This window comes from Glycine soja, chromosome 11 (genome assembly GCF_004193775.1).
Source record: "Glycine soja cultivar W05 chromosome 11, ASM419377v2, whole genome shotgun sequence".
NCBI lineage: Eukaryota > Viridiplantae > Streptophyta > Magnoliopsida > Fabales > Fabaceae > Glycine > Glycine soja.
Window position 1 is genome coordinate 12046529 of NC_041012.1, and position 18046 is coordinate 12064574.

At 37.7% G+C, this 18046-nt stretch overlaps 1 protein-coding gene across 1 annotated transcript in view; it reads left to right on the forward strand.

Annotated features, from left to right (window-relative positions):
- LOC114376135 (beta-glucosidase 42) overlaps positions 1-17589 on the forward strand; it is a 34397-nt gene extending 16808 nt beyond the window's left edge. The window contains exons 7-13 of the mRNA XM_028334078.1: positions 6730-6955; positions 7405-7520; positions 9586-9800; positions 9887-9921; positions 10013-10112; positions 10904-11012; positions 17107-17589. Of these exons, the coding sequence (XP_028189879.1) occupies positions 6730-6955; positions 7405-7520; positions 9586-9800; positions 9887-9921; positions 10013-10112; positions 10904-11012; positions 17107-17302 (997 nt within the window). The 3' untranslated portion in view covers positions 17303-17589. The remainder of the gene's footprint in view (positions 1-6729; positions 6956-7404; positions 7521-9585; positions 9801-9886; positions 9922-10012; positions 10113-10903; positions 11013-17106) is intronic.
- The last annotated feature ends 457 nt before the right edge of the window (positions 17590-18046 follow it).

The following is an 18046-nucleotide window of genomic DNA, read 5'->3' on the forward strand; positions in this document are numbered from 1 at the left end:
GGGGACAAACAGTGGTACACCGATGCTTGGGTGGGTTGACTAAAGAACCTGGTGACATTCGACAGAGTTGAAGACGACATCTCCTAGGCTGTAGGAGTAGACGTGGTGCCAAAATATCTAGGGGATGTCATGGTCATACTTCTTGGCTTTATTGATACCAAAGCAAAGGAGTTGGCTAAGGAAGAAACTAGGCATGGGTCGACGCTGTTTCACTCGCTGGAGAAATGGAACCCAAAGATGAGAACGGGCCATAGACTGGTCTGGGCTCATTGTTGGGGCATTCCGTTAGTAGCATGGGAGATGGTGCAAATCCGAAAGATCGTGGCAGCGATAGGGGACCTGGTGGAGGTGGACGATGACGTTGAGGAGCTTCGAAGGTTGGACAGGACAAGGGTGCTCATCAGAACCCCATGGAGGCCCACACTCCTACACACAGTCAACATCCACATTGGCGGCGAGATATACAAAGTCCACATCGTGGAAGAAAACGGGAACGGCAATGGAAATTGCAGCTGCCAACCTCAAAGCACCCTCGGATCATCTGAGGAGATCGATTCCGGTGACAGCAACACCGGAACTTCGATCTCGAAGCTGCTCGGAGCACCGGGAATCGACTATGCGCCGAGAAGGACTACCGGCAACTCGACCGGTGGGGTAGTGACCAAAGGAAACTTGTTGTTATCCAACGGTCCAAGCGCTGATGAGGTACCAGTGGGTAATAACCTTGGTAGGTTGGCACTCTGCACAAACCACAAAACAAGCATGTTAGGAATGGGGGCTGGAAATGGGACGAAACCAGTGGCGCAACCTAGACTGGAGACAGTGGTATGTTGCGAGAAAGAAGGAACATGCAGAGCACAAAAGCAGTAATGTGATGGGAGCAGAGAGGCGAAAGCAATGGCACGAAGGGTTCCTAAAATAGGAAATATTGACCTCGTACGGCGTCAACAGCTAGAAGATGACGAATGCCTCAATGGGTCACAGCTGGCAAGGAGCACCGAAGCACGTGACACAGGAGTGGTTGATAGTGGGTACACGAATATTGTGGGCGCCTTACTAGTCACACCATTGCTGAAACAACACACCAGCAATGTCACAACCCAAATTATAATAAAATGGAAACCCCAGGACCTTGGAAGGTGTACTCGAGAAGTAGGGGGTGTAGAAAGCAGGAGGCCTACAATAGTGTAAATGTGAGTTTAATGGGTGCAAACACAGATAAAAACAACCTAAAGCAGCCCAATGTGGATTCTGAGAAAGACACTACAACCAATAAAGGAAGTTAACCACCCACGGATGCAACACCTATGAATAATGTATGTCAAATTGAAAAGGGGGAGGAAACACCAACTAATAACGATGTCAGCACAGACCACCTACAGGAGGCAAAATATCAATGGAATATGACAAAAGAAATGGGGGTGACATGTGGCACAGACCATGAAAGCATTATTGATAGAATTTGGGCCATGGAGAAAAGAGACAGGAAAGAGGCAGAGAAATTGGGGAACAAGAATGTTATCCTATGAATATCATATCCTACAATGTCAGAGGGCTAGGGAGGGGGGTGAAATGGGCAGCAATTAGGAGAATGGTTAAGAAACACCGAATAGACATGCTATGTCTTCAGGAGACTAAGAAGGAGCAAATTGACAACACAATGTGCCAAGCTCTATGGGGAGACGCTGAAGTGAGATGGGAAATGTAACCCGCATCAAATACAACAGGTGGACTACTGTGCCTATGGAGTGAGAAAACTTTCAAAGTGGAAAAGAAGGTTACTGGCAGGGGGGTTATTTTGCTGGAAGGAGTATTGACTCACGAGGCTCAGAAGGTTCACATAGTTAACATATATGCTCCATGTGATGTTCATAACAAGAGAGCTCTCTGGGACTCTGTCAAGCAGCTGAAAAACCTAAGTTAGGTGGCCTCTGGTGCTTACTGGGAGACTTCAACAGTGTCAGAAACCCATCAGAAAGAGTGGGCACGTCCTAGAAGGGGCTGGATGATAAGCTTGTCAGTGAGTATTGGATAGCGGGGTTAGAAGTAAAAGAGATACCATGTGTCGGGAGAAAATTCACTTGGTTCAGACCAAATGGGGCTGCTAAAAGCAAATTGGATAAAATATTTGTATTTGCTAATTGGTTCACTAAATGGCCTGGAAGTACACAATTTATCTTGGATAGAAACTTTTCGGATCATTGTCCTATTCTGCTCAGTTCTAAAAATGTTGATTGGGAGCCCAAACCATTCAGGATCCTTGACTGCTGGTTTAAAGATAAGTCATTTGGGAATATAGTCAAGGAATGTTGGACATAGACACAACAAAGGGGTTGGGGGGGTTTTGTGCTCAAAGAAAAGATAAAACGTCTTAAGGAGAGGTTGAAATTATGGAACAAGGAGCAGTTTGGTGACACTTTCAAGAAGGTTCAAAAGATAGAGGCTGACCTAAATAATCTGGAAGACGATACAACCGATAGGCAGTTCACCTCCCAAGAACTGATGAACCGGAAAAAGCTACAGGAAGATTTGTGGATAGCTGTTCAATCACATGAGTCGTTACTGAGACAGAAGGCGAGATCAAGATGAATTAAAGAAGGGGATTGTAATTCACGCTATTTCCACCTGCTGCTGAATTCTAACCAAAGAAATAATGCAGTGAAAGGAGTGTTCATTGATGGATCCTGGGTTGAGGAACCAACAAGAGTGAAAGAGGAAGTTCGTATGTTCTTCCAGCAAAGATTCCAAGAATCCAAGCAGTGCAGACCAGAATTGAATGGCATCAGATTTAACAGTATTGCACAACAACAAAATGATGTGCTGGTGAGACATTTCGATGAGGAAGAAATAAAGAGGGACATATGGGAGTGTGGAAGCGAGAAAAGTCCAGGTCTTGATGGACTAAATTTCAAGTTCATCAAGCAATTCTGGCAGCTATTAAAACCTGATATTCTCCGGTTCCTTGATGAATTTCATGTAAATATAATTTTCCCGAAGGGCTGTAATGCCTCTTTTATTGCCCTAATCCCTAAGGTGCCTGATCCACAAAGCCTCAATGAATACATACCTATTTCACTAATAGGCTGTGTATATAAGATTGTGGTCAAGTTGTTAGCAAATAGATTGAAGAAGGTCATGTCAGACATAATAGATGAAAGACATTCTGCTTTCATAGGTGGAAGGCATTTGCTGCATAGTGTAATTATAGCTAATGAAGCGGTGGAGGAAGCAAGAAGGTGTCAAAAGTCATGCTTGGTGTTCAAAGTAGATTATGAAAGGGCATATGACTCTGTCTCGTGGGATTTTCTAACATACATGTTGCGGAGATTGGGCTTTTGTACCAAATGGATTCATTGGATTGAGGGCTGCCTCAAATCTGTCTCGGTTTCAATACTGGTAGATGGCAGCCCCACCTCCGAATTTATTCCACAAAGAGGTATTAGACAAGGAGACTCACTAGCGTCCCTATTGTTCAACATTGTAGCGGAAGCCTTAACCGGACTGATGAGAGAAGCAGTGTACAAGAAGCTATTTACTGAATTTCTAGTGGGGAAAAACAATGTTGCAGTCAACATCTTACAATACACTGACGACACTATATATTTTGGTGAGGCCACAATGCAAAATGTGAAGGCAATCAAAACCATTATGAGGAGTTTTGAACTTGCATCAGGCCTCAATAAATTTTGCAAAAAGCTGTTTCGGGGTAGTCGGGAAATTTGATCAATGGAGGAAGGAGGCTACTGAATATCTGAATTGTAGAATATTGTCCATGCCGTTCACATATTTGGGCATTCCTATTGGGGCAAACCCAAGGCGTAGCGAGTGGGATCCTGTCATCAGAAAGTGAGAGAAAGTTAGTTAGATGGGAACAAAGACACCTATCCTTTGGGGGTAGAGTGACCCTTATACAGTCAGTCCTAACATCTATCCCCATTTATTTTTTCTCATTTTTCGGGGTACCCAGCAGAATAGTGGACAAGCTGGTCATCATTCAACGCAGATTTTTATAGGGAGGTGGAATGGAGCAAAGGAAGATTGTGTGGGTCAAATGAGAAACAATTTGTCTTCCAAAAGAAAAGGGGGGCCTAGGCATAAAGGATCTCAAGACATTTAACAAAGCACTACTTGAAAAGTGGAGGTGGGACCTGTTTCAGCAACATAGGGAATTATGGGCTAGAATACTGGATTCCAAATATGGTGGTTGGAGATCACTGGCTGAAGGAAAAAGAGGCAACAACGAATCACTATGGTGGCAGGACCTAATGGTGGTGACCCATGAACAGCGGCTGAATAATGTCCTTCAAAATGGAACAACTTGGAGGGTGGGGTGTGGAGATAAGATTAGATTTTGGGAGGACTGCTGGACTGGTGATGAGGTATCATTAATGATAAAATACCCCAGGCTGTATCAAATCTCCTGTCAGCAACAAAAACTCATTCAGCAGTTGGGTAACTACATAGAAACAGCAGGGGAATGGAATCTTACATGGAGAAGACCCTTATTTGATAATGAAGTTGACTCGGCTGTCGGTTTTCTGGGAGAGATAGCACAGACAACAGTTCAGCAACACACAACAAATAGTTGGGTGTGGAAATCTGATCCCAATGGCCATTACTCCACAAAGAGCGCGTATAATCTGCTGCTGGGAGAAACAACGGAGAACCTGGATGGAGCTTTTGAGGACCTATGGAAGCTAAGGATCCTAGCTAAAACATCAATCTTTGCTTGGAGGCTAATTAGAGATCGGTTGCCAACTAAGTCCAATTTGCGAAGGAGACATGTAGAGGTAAATGACTTGATGTGCCCATTTTGCGGGAACAAGGAGGAGGATGCAGCCCATTTATTCTTCAATTGCATCAAAATCCTACCTTTATGGTGGGAGTCCTTATCTTGGGTCAACACTTCGGGCGCATTCCCTCTAAATCCGAGGCAACGTTTTCTGTAGCACGGAAATGGGATGAATGGAGGGATAATATTCAATAGATGGAAGTGCTGGTGGATAGCTTTAACTTGGTCTATTTGGCAGCAAAGGAATAGGATTATTTTTTTGAATGAAACATTCAATGAAAGCAGGCTGATGGATGATGCATTATTCCTAGTCTGGACATGGCTCAGATCAATGGAGAAAGATTTTGTAATGCACTTTAACCAGTGGTCCAGCAACCTAACAGTAGGCTTTTGTAACTAGGAGAGGATAGCAGTAGCTGGATATTGTAGTACTATATACGGTGACTAGCTTGGTTCTTATCAGACTGAAATAAGTCTGGCTATCGGAACCAGCTGCCTACCTAAACTCATCTTGTAACTTTAGTACCACTGGTACTCACATATATATAATTACTTTTGCTGAGCAAAAAGAAAAAAACATAGGCTCTAGTAAGAGTAGGTATCAGCTATTCAGCATTACATACACATGCCCGTGTTTAAAATGTAAATCCCTTTACTCACCTTAATTGGAAACAAAAAAGATTTGAAATGAAGAGACTGGAAATTTTATTTTTTAATCTATATGGTCTTTTATTGCTTTTAATTTAGGAATTTCAAGGGTTAAAAAACCGTACAAATCTCAAGAGTCTAAGAATTTGAGCAGGCTATTGAATGATGAAAAATAAAACTATTAATTACAATAATTAGACTCAGTGACACTCCCTCTCAAGGTGATGAGTGGGTATCAATCATTTTTGGCTTGCAAGTAAGATCATGAAATGAAACTACTTTCATTAGAGTATATCAATTGTTATCATAGTGTACCTGTGTAGTAGTTCCTAGTTAGACTCTGGGTTCTGTTACCTGTTAGCTTTCTTAATGCATTATTTCCGAGTCAGCAGATGGTTACTACATAACCCTGTGTAGCATATCTCAGCAGATATACAATTTTTCTTATTCTCTCAACTCACTGTCCTCTGTCTCTCTCTACCCTCTGCTAGAATTCTCACATGGTATCCAGAACTTCTCTTTGATCCTGAAGCATGTCTTCCGCAAATCCAGAAAATCATGTATCTACTACCTTTTTCTCTTCAAATTACACTCAAATAAGACCTACGAATTTTCTTTCATGGAAGCAACATGTAGAAGGGGTGATCAGAGGCTACAAGCTTCACAAATTAAATGTCTATCCCTCAATTCCTCCACGATATTTCTCTGGCCAAGATGACATTGTTAGTCCAGCATATCCAGCATGGGAGCAACAAGACTCCTTGTTCTTAACATGGCTGCTTTCAACACTTTTCTGAATCAATGCTACCTTGAGTGGTTCGCTGCATTCATTCCTTGCAAGTTTAGGGGGAGATTCATAAGTTCTTCCACTTGTTGATGAATGCTAAATCGAGACATCTTTGATCTGAGTTAAAATCAATCACAAAGGAAGATTGATCAATTTCTGAATATCCTACTAAATAAATGATCCAAGCTTTAACACTTCTTTTTTTCCACTAACCAAGCCTGACTTCAAGTGCCCAGTGAGACTTAACTAATTTACACCCCTTATTTGTGGTATATTTATTTTAGTGGCCTTGTAGTCTAGTAGCTCTCATATTTCTTTTGAAGCACCAAATGCTGTATTTGACCCATTATGCTCATCAAACCCACCACCTTTTCTCATCTCTATACTTGGTCCTTGGTCCTCCCTTGTAAATTTGTTTCCTAGTACCTTTATTAAGATGAGTGTAGTTGATTTTTCAATATTCTATTATTGAATGGTGTGGTTCTGATGTGGCATATGCCAGAGAGTACTTTGCTGTTTATGCAGATACTTGCTTTGCAAGTTTTGGGGATAGAGTGAAGAACTGGATTACTATTAATGAGCCCCTTCAAACTGCAGTCAATGGGTATGATGTTGCAATTTTTGCTCCAGGAAGACGAGAAAATTCTCTTATAGAGCCATATTTGGCAGCACATCATCAGATTTTGGCCCATGCAGCAGCTGTTTCCATATACCGGAGCAAATACAAGGTGCAGGACTGCACTTATTCATTTCTACACAAAACTTTCTATTTTGCAAGTTGGATTACTTTTACTTTGTTGCTTCTGCCACTCCTCCCTATTGTGTATTTTCTTGATTTTCCATTAATTGCCTATTTTTGCTATTTTTTTCGATCTATAAATTACCAGCATGATTTTCTGTATTTCAATTATCTGCGTAAGCTCAGATCTAAGAAAACATTAGTAGAAACTATAAAAAAAAATGTTTGAGTGAAAAGGTAGATTTTGATGGAGCCAATGGAGTTGATCGATCCGTATATCCAAATCCCACTTGGTTGTAGCCAGTAGGGTATTGCTGTTGTTATTAATTATCAAATTATCTGTGAATTTTGTTTAAATATATAATTTAATGCTAACCATGTTAGAAAAATGTTGTGAAGGTATAATTTATTCTTTCTAAATATGTCTTGACATTCCAGGATAAGCAAGGGGGACAAGTGGGCTTTGTGGTAGATTGTGAATGGGCAGAGGCTAATTCCGATAAGATTGAAGATAAATCTGCTGCTGCAAGACGCCTGGATTTTCAGCTTGGCTGGTAGTTCCTCATTCATTTGTTCCATATTATTATTATAATAATAAGAGATTGACACATTCAACGGTTGCATTGACATAGATCACATTCTATTGTAACAAAAAAAAAAAATCACATTCTTTAAAAAATTGAGTGTATAACTGTGGGTATAAGTTAAACTAGTAGACTCTATTGTAATGTTTAGGTACCTCTGGTACCCTTTTCTTTATTAATAATATTTTCTTTTGGCTGACTAAAAAAAAAGTTACACTGGTATAGTTCAGTTCATGAACAACTGTCAGGATGTTGAAGTGGAGATCTCACATTGACTAGAGATATGACCAATGTAGTCCTTATAAAGCTTAGACAATCCTTATCTTACAAAGCGATTTTGTGTGATTGAGTTAGGTCCTAAAGCCCAAATTCTAAGATGGTATGCTAGAAAGTTGTCTTAATTGCGGCCTATAAGAGTTGGTTTCCAGTGTCTTAGAAAGGGCAACCTATGGAGGGTCTGACCAGAAATGAGTGAAGTATCGTAGAGTACAACCATTAGGATGCTGACTCTTAGGGGTTGAGATCTCACATCGATTAGAGATATGACTAAACTAGTCCTTATAAAGCTTAGACAATCATTCCCTTACAAGCTAATTTGTGCGGTTGACTTAGGCCCTAAGTCCAAATCCAAATACTAGGAGAGGTTGAAGAGGAAAGGAAAGGAAATGAGATTGGGGAAGGAGCTGATGTGGTGTTAGGGCTTGACTGACTGGCTTCTTTTGGGGACATTAAATCTAACCTTGAAGATTTGACAAAAAGGATTAGCTTGGGAGGCCAAAAGAAATTGTTCAGAGAAATTGAACAGACGAGAATTGCTCCTTTTCAAAGCACGAGGAAGGTTTTTCAAGAAGAGGGTCAAGGCTTTATTCTTGTAATTCAATAATTGATGACAAAGAATAGATCACTCTGGGAGAGTTTCTTGAATTTTGGTTGGGCCTAATTTAGTCTCAAAAGCTAGCTCATGAGGCGAGGACTATCCTTATTGAAATGGACAACCATAGCTATTGAATGAAGAGAGAGAGAGAGAGAGAGGCTTTCTTCAAAGAAAAAGGCATCCAGGGTGGATTTCAAGATTGTTAGATGGTGCAATGAAAGTATCTTAATCATGACACAAGGCGTATTCAAAAGAAAGAGAGGGAAGTGGTCTTTCATTTCATCTAAAGATGTAAAGAAAGGATGATGCTTTGGGTGGAAAGCTCACTCTAATGAAGGGGAAAGAAAAGAGCCCTTCTGAATCCTGACATAACAAAGCATGTGGAAATTGACTATCATTTCATAAAAAAAAGATTGACCATGGAATCATCTGTCTTGTGCCCTCATGCATCCATACTGCAGATATTTTAACCAAAGCTCTTCCAAGCTGCACTTATGAAATCATTAGATTCAAATCCAATTTGGGTATGATAGACATCTATAACGTAGCTTGAGGGGCGTGTTGGTGATCTGTTCTTAATTTAGAAGATTGTTTCCTGATATCTAGCACCGATCAGAATCATCCAATTATGATTTGTACAACTAGGATAATATCCCTTTGTTAATTTTTTAGGATAACCTGTATATTCTTTCCTTTAATAGTTTGCTGCCATTTAAGAGGATATTATCTCCTCTGATTTTGGCCTGTGTACAGATGTTGACCAATTTTTTTATTTATACCTCTGCATTGTAATCAATCATTCATAGTGAAGTACAATCATTGTCTCCCGAAAGCTTTGGCTGTTATAGTCTCGAACTACCAAATCACTTTACTTAAAATTTATTTCAATGGAGCACCTCCATTAGAATTCCTTATCATGATGTTATAAACTGTTGAACTCAATTCAACTGATGTTCTTGATTTGAAACCTTTTCTTTCTATTTTTCTACTTAACACCACAAAGTTAATGAAGACAAACCAATATTCATTTTTTCTTTGACCCTGATGCACACTGGAAATTGAAGATAAATTGACGGTGAAGAAAATTACGCAAAATAGAATATGAGGCTTGTATAGGATAGCAGGTTGAAGACATTATGTTAAAATATATTTTTAATTCAGGTTCTTGCATCCACTATATTATGGAGACTATCCTGAAGTTATGCGTGAAAGACTTGGAGATCAGCTTCCCAAGTTTTCAGAGGAGGATAAGAAAATTCTTTTGAATGCTTTGGACTTTATTGGTCTAAATCACTATACGTCAAGGTTTATTTCTCATGTGACAGAATGCGCCGAAGAAAACCATTACTACAAGGTGCAAGAGATGGAGAGAATTGGTAATAAATAATAATTGGAACATTTTCTCATTTTCTAAAATATCTTACACAACGAATTCTCCTTGATAATTGTGTTCTGTCAACAGTGGAATGGGAAGGTGGCCAGGCCATAGGTGAGAAGGTGTGTACTCTCTCTCTCAACGTGCTTGTTGTATACATTTGCATATACAAGGCCAAACATTCTAGTTTTATATTCTGTGTGGATATAACAGGCAGCATCAGAGTGGCTCTATGTTGTTCCCTGGGGTCTACGGAAGATTCTCAATTATGTATCACAAAAATATGCTACTCCGATATTTGTCACAGAGAATGGTACGTAACTATACTCATCCTTCCTAGTTCCTATAAATTAGGCAAGAAAACAGGTAGAGTATAAACAGATAAAGAGAAAAAGTGATGAAGAAATCAGATGTCAAGTGAAAGGCATTACTAGTATTGTTATTTGTTTGGTTAAATCCATGTATTGAATCTGACTATATAGTGGCAATTAAGAATTGTTCGATGCACTAAACGATGATAAGTTAATAGTTAGTCAAAAGAAAAAGAAAAGGGTTGGAATGTAATGTGGTCAAGTTTATGGTTTGCAATTTTGATCGGAACCTTGAATTCTACAAAATCCCATTCTTCCAATTTGGGGTTCAAGTTCCATATTTTGCTTTTGGATTCAAATATTCCACCATGCTCTGCTGCCCTGGCACCTATGTGGCTCTACCATAACTACTTAACTAGTATTAGGTAAACATTGCAATGTTGACGTTGCCCCCTGCATTAGACAAGGTGGAACACTTTGATACCAATTGATAAGAACCTTGAGAGTCTCCCACCACAATGCCTATCTATAATGATACGAGAGCGCAAGTCTATATTATAAACCCCACATCAAAATCCAATACCTTTGCTCTAATATGGAATTAAAGGAAAGTACAGAAAAAAAAAAAGCTCTCCAAATTATATGGAAAAGTAACAAACTTAAGTAGAAAAAACACAAGTGGAGAGAGGTTCACAGAGAAACCACAATGATAGTTCTATCCAGTATACGTATGTGCAAATCCATTATGAAATTGTTCTCTTCTATGATCTGAGGCCGGATTTCCATTTGGCAGGTATGGATGATGAAGATAATGATAACTTGCCGTTACATGAGATGCTAGATGACAAACTGAGAGTTCGCTATTTCAAAGGATATCTTGCGTCAGTTGCTCAGGCTATAAAGTGAGTTTGCCACTTTCTACATAGGCTTCTTTGGCAAAATAATCTGAAAACTAATTGGAACTTGATAGCTGAAACATGAAAAGTTAATTTATTAAATTATAATTTTTCGGTAAAATTAACTGTCGAAGTAGATAAAAAATATAAAATGATAGAAAATTAATAAAATCATGATTTATTTAAAGAGAAATTAGATAAATATTTTAAGGATAAAAATGAAAGAAATTATTAAAAACTAGAAGGTAAAAACTAACGTTTTAAAAAATGTTACTTTAAATAATATTTCAAAAAACTTTAGAAATTACTAAAACAAATATATTTACCGAATAGTCAAACAAGTTTTTCAACTAGTAAAAATAAATTAGAAATTAACTGAAATGTCTTGTCGACCATAATCATACACACAATATGCTTGAATTAAACCTTTTTTTATTTCACCAATTAATGATAAATCTGGTCGTGCATCTCTCCTTTTTTACTTAATATTGGTATGCCATTTTGGTTTTTTGCATTTATGTTTTAATTTTTGTCTTGTCTGTATGGATATGAAGTTAATGCATTTATTTTTTCTTGTCAAGTTTGACCTAAGTTATGCGTGTCTTTCACTGTATCGGTATACCTTTGAGGAGTTAATGATTGATAGAAAGTTTAGCACACAAGAAATTAATCGCCCGCCGCATTGATATTAAAATTATTTGTAATTTCTTTATATATCCTTTATCTCTTTCGTTTATTATCTTCCCAAGTTCTAAAATAATATTGATTAATTGATTAACATTTACATATTTTTTTGTTATGAGATTTTTGTTGGAAAGGATCAAGATTTCTTGGTAGTATTTTGGAAAAGATTGAACACGGGAGAAAGAGAGTGAATAACAGAAAATAACAACGTCTGGAAAACAGGAATTAAGCCCCAAAAATCACACACATATGACCAGGGTTTACATGCTGTTTTGATACACTAAGTAAGGCTTAACCATAGTTAGTTAACAACTCAACTATTATGGCTAACCTCTAATACATTTCACAGACTAACAAAATTGGACAATTACATTTGAATTACACTATTTTTAACACACCACCTTAATTCAAATCTGTCAATTTGTGCATCCCAATTTTGTTCTTCATTTCTTCAAGTCTTTTAGGCTTCAAAGCTTTGGTTAGCATATCTGCAAACTGCTCCTCAGTTCTGCAATGCTCAAGTGCTAGTTTGTTCTTGTTAACTTGGTCACGAAGAAAATGATATTTTACCTCTATATGCTTATTGCGTCCATGAGCTATTGGATGCTTAGCAAGGTGTATGGCTGATTTGTTATCAATCCTGAGCTTCATTACATTACTGCACTTGATGTTAAGCTCTTCCAGTAACATTCCTAGCCAAAGGGCTTGGCTTGCCCCAAAAGCAGCTTCACAACTAGATAATGCCACCACCTCTTGTTTTTTTGAACACCATGATATAGGAGCATTTCCAAGCATGAACATGTACCCGAATGTGCTCTTTCTATCACCGACATCTCCACTCCAATCTGCATCTGTGTAGCCAACAATTTCTATCTCAGAATTTTATTTTGCTACAGGAAACATAATTCCACATTCTAGTGTGCCCTTCACATATCTAAGAATTCTCTTAGCTGCAAGTAGATGATCCTTGCAAGGTTTCTTCATGAATCTACTAACCAAGCCAACTCCATAGGTGATATCTGGCCTAGAATTACACAAATATCTCAATGAGCCAATGAGTTGCCTATATAGTGTTGAATCAACCAAGTTTGTGTCTTCACCAGTAGACAGTTTTATTCCTGGTTCACAAGGAGTAGTAGCAGAATTGCAATCAAGCATATTGAACCTTTTCAATATATCAGTTGCATATTTCTTTTGGTGAAGGAATATGCCACTCTTAGTTGTCACAAATTCCATACCTAGGAAATAAGCTATTTTGCCTATATTAGACATTTCAAACTCATCCATCATTTCCTTCTTAAACCTGTCAATCTCTTGTTTGCTATCACTAGTGACAAGAAGATCATCCACATACAAGCATAGCATCACTACACCAGTTACTCCACAGTCCTTCAAGTACACTCTATGTTCAGTGGTGCATTTCAGAAACTTTTGCTTCTGCAGAAATCCATCAATCCTCTTATTCCAAGCTCGTGGAGCTTGCTTTAAGCCATATAGGGCTTTGTTCAGCTTCATTACCCTATCTTTCATGCCTATCTTCTCATAGCCAGGTGGTTGCCTTGTGTATACTTCTTCTTCTAATGGACCATTGAGAAAAGCATACTTCACATCTAGCTGACTCACTGTCCATTTCCTCATGCTAGCAATTGCAACTATGAGTCTCACAATTTCAATTCTAGCTACAGGGGCATATACTTAATTGAAATCAAGACCAGACTTTTGCAAGAAACCTTTTGCAACTAGCCTTGCCTTATACTTGGCAATTTCACCAGATGGCTTGACTTTGGTTTTGAAAACCAACCTCACTTCTATGGCTTTCTTATTACTTGGTAAATTCACCATTTTCCAAGTGTTGTTTTTCTAAATTGATCTCAGTTCTTCTTCCATGGTCTTTCTCCAATGTGGACTAGCTAGTGCCTCTTCAAGTGAAACTAGTTTTGCTTCTGCTAAGAGCACTAAGTTCATCAATTCACCATTAATATTGATAGCAGCATCAGGAAAGACATCATAGTCTTGAAATCTCACTGGTGGAGATATCTGTCTTAGTGACCTTCTCAAAGGTACAACCCCAATCACATCTAGTCCATCATTCACATTTTGCTCATCATTCACATTGCTCATTGTCAATCTGAACTTCATCCTGTATTTCTTCTCCTCCCAGTTCAACTTCTAGTGTTTCATTGGTTTGTCTTTCCATACCAATGTTCCAGTTCCATTCCTTTGTCTCATCCACAATCACATCATTACTTATCACAATTGTCTTGCTCAAGGGATCAAAAAGTTTATAGGCCCCAGTACTGTGATAACCTACCAAGATCATAGTTTGAGCCCTTGAGTCTAGTTTTCTTCTATTCTGTTTAGGAACATGCCTATAACAGAGTGAGCTAAATACCTTGAAGTGTTTCACACTAGGCTTGAGTTCACTCCAAGCTTCTTCTGGTGTCAAACTGTCAAGCCTCTTCGTAGGACATCTATTCAAGATGTGAGCAGTTGTGGATACTGCCTCTGCCCTTAAATCATGTGGAAGATGCTTCTCTCTCAGCATGCATCTAACCATATTCAGCATTGTTCTATTCCTTCTCTCAACAGTTCCATTGTGTTGAGGAGTGTATGGAGCCATTACCTCATGAATTATTCCTTCTTCCTTGGAGAAATTCTCAAATTCAAGTGAAGTGTACTCTCCTCCACCATCAGTTCTAAGCATCTTAATTGAACAACCAGATTGCTTTTCAACTAGTAACTTGAATGATTTAAATGTTACAAATACTTCACTCTTTCTTTGTAACAGGTAAACCCACATTTTCTTTGTAAAATCATCTATAAAAGAAACAAAATACAAGTTACTTCCATGAGATTTGATTTCAAATGGGCCACACACATCAGAGTGAATCACTGCAAGCTTCTCTTTGGCCCTAGTTGGAACTGCTGCATTGTAAGCCTTACTTGGTTGTTTTCCTTCACAGCATCTACCACACACTTGCCTTGGTACTTCAATTGAAGGTAGTCCCACAACCATGTTCTTCTTCTGCAACTTGTTTAGGTTGTTGAAGTTCAAATGTCCAAGTCTTCTATGCAACTTCCACATACTGTCATTGCTTTGAGCAGTCAAACACTTCTGCTCAATGGTGCTCACACCCACCTTGAATGTTCTGTTCTTAGACATAACAACTTTCAAGACACATTCCCATTAGAATCAGCTACTTCCATGTGTTCTCCTTCCATATGCATTGAGAATCCTTTCTCTAGCAATTGTCCCAAGCTTAGCAGATTGCTTTCCATGTTAGGAACATATAGGACATCACTGATAATCACCTTGCTCCCATCTACTCTTCTTATGGCCACCTTGCCAATTCCTTTAGCCATTACTGACCTGCCATCACCAAATTTGATGCTTCTTTTCACTGTTTCATCAATTTCACAGAACCAATCTTTATGTCCTGTCATATGGTTTGAACAACCAGTGTCCAAATACCACCATTCCTCATTGCCTGTTTCACTGTTAACAGTGGCCATTAACATCATTGCTTCTTCATCATTAGAGTCACGCGCGAGTTGTGCTTCTTCACCCCTCTTCCTAGGCACTTTAGGATTATTGCACTCATCTGCATAATGGCCATACTTTTGATAATTATAGTACTGAATATGCTCCTTTGATTTCTTCTTTCTCTTTCCATTGTTTTCTCCTTCTTTCTCTTGATTCTCACTTGTAGAACCCTTGTTTTCTTGTTTGTTATACTTCCACTTGCCTTTCCCTTTCTTATTCTTCCAAGAATCACCACCACCTTTCTTCTGATTTTTAGCAAATAAGGCTTTCTCGAAATCCTTCTCCTCTTTCTTGATACCTTCTCTATTCTTCATCTTTAACTCATGTGCTTCAAAAGAATCCAGTAATTGCTCCAATTTCAACGTTTTTAGGTCCTTTGATTGTTCAATTGCAGAGATAATATGATCAAAGTTTGGTGTTAAGCCAGTGAGTACCTTTGCAACCTTCATCGAATCGGTCACCACCTCACCACAACTCTTCATTTGGTTTGCAAGAATCACCAACCTGTTTATGAATTGCGCCACCGTTTCGTTTGATTCCATCTGAAGCAAACCTAGTTGACGCCGGAGTGCCATCAATCTCACCTTCTTGGTTTGCTTGTCACTGGCGTAAGTTGTAGCCAACACATCCCATGCTTCATTGGTCGTCTCATGGTCAATGATTTTCTCCAGGACATTTGAATCCACACATTGATGAATTAGAAAGATCGCTTTATCATCTTTCTTGATCTGTTCACGGTGAGTTACCCTGTGTGCCTCCGTGGGATTCATCTCTAATGGTGTGACGTCGGTGCTTATGATATCAAGCATGCCTTGATATCTGAATACCACCTTCATTTGCGCCGTTCACCTCTCATAGTTGGTTCCATCGAAGATTGGTAGCTTCGCTGGGATTTGGTCGTTGTTCTTCAACATCGCCATTGTTCCCCGCTGTACGCCATCGTGGATCGTGTAGCTCTGGTGCCAATTGTTGGAAAGGATCAAGATTTCTTGGTAGTATTTTGGAAAAGATTGAACAAGGGAGAAAGAGAGTGAATAACAGAAAATAGTAACTTCTGGAAAACAGGAATTAGGCCACAAAAATCACACACATATGACTAGGGTTTACATGCTGTTTTTATACACTAAGGCTTAACCATAGTTAGTTAACAACCCAACTATTATGGCTAACCTCTAATGCATTTCACATACTTACAAAATTGGACAATTACATTTGAATTATACTATTTTTAACAATTTGTTTTGCCATGTTAAAGAATTTAGTCTCCATTTTGTTTTTGAGATATAAATTATGCTTGTATTATTTTTTTTTATCATTTGTAGAATTTAGTCATGTTTATATAAATTTCTATTTTTTATATATGTATTTTTTAAAAGAAATTATTAACATACTCGTATCCTAGATTTTGAAAAATATCATATAATTTACAAGTATCCGGTACTGTACCTTTATTCATGCAACTTAGCACCAGCGCAACAACGGGTAAAAAGTAAAAGGCTTGAATATATTTTGATACTTTTAATTTAGTGTTTTTTTTTTCATTTTTGTCTCTCTAAATTTTTGTTTTTGTTTTTGTTTTAGTTTTAATAAAATTTGTTTCATCCTTAAAGTGTTTTAAATAGGATTTGAATAGTAAAGCGTACTTTGAATAATGAAAAAATATTATTTAAAGAATACTTTAAGATTTAAAAACAAAGTAAATACATTTTATAAGAATTAAAACAAAAAAAAATAATTATAGAGACAAATGAAAAAAATGTGAAATGGCAAGAATAAAAAATATATTTAAACAAGAAAAACGTTTGACCTTGAAGACAGAATGAGAATGAGTCCAAACATACCTAATTAGTTGTGTATGATTTGAATGCACAGGGATGGAGCAGATGTAAGGGGATACTTTGCGTGGTCATTACTAGACAACTTTGAATGGGCTCAAGGTTATACAAAACGCTTTGGATTGGTCTATGTAGATTATAAAAATGGGCTCAGCAGGCACCCCAAGTCTTCTGCATATTGGTTTTCACGGTTTCTGAAAGCTGGTGAAAACAAGAAGGGTAAAGAAGAGTAGCTTACTTTCTTCATTATGTGTCTTTCCATACCAGATACAAGGAATAAAATAAAGTAAGCACAGAATTCCACCATTATCAGTACTTGGAAGCTTTGTATGGGCTATAATGCCATTTCTCTACATTTTTCTCACTATCGAATTTCATTCCCAAATTGTGTGAAAACTCTGTTCCATCATATTTATTTGTTTTGCCTGTTAATCTGTGTCGCACCACAAATTAGACAACGTTGAATTTTGATGTACCACGTTGCTTGTGTAATACATTTTCTAAGTTTAATTCCGAGTAATTTAGTATTTTTTTTATGCTTACAAAATTATTTTTGTTTTTTTTTTCTTGTAAATTATGTTTATTTTATTTTTAGTCTTTAAGGTACTTTAAATAATATTTTTTTATTATTTAAAGTGTTATTTAAAGTGTCTTAAAGACTAAAAATAAAACAAACATAATTTATAAGAATTAAAAACAAAAAATCTAAGAAATCATGACTGGAGTTAATTAGATAAAAAAAATAAATTTATAAATTTCTTAATTTTTAATAAATTTTAGCATATGAGGAGTTTTAAAAAGAATGTGTTAGAATATAATACTACTATTTTTTATTATTATTTTCAGTGGGTTCATAACGTGATTTTTGTTCAAGAATTTTGATAATTTTATGTGAGGTTGAGATTACAATTTTGATATCACGTCATACAATGAATTCATTTATTACATCCAGCACTAAGAATATTAAACACAATCTT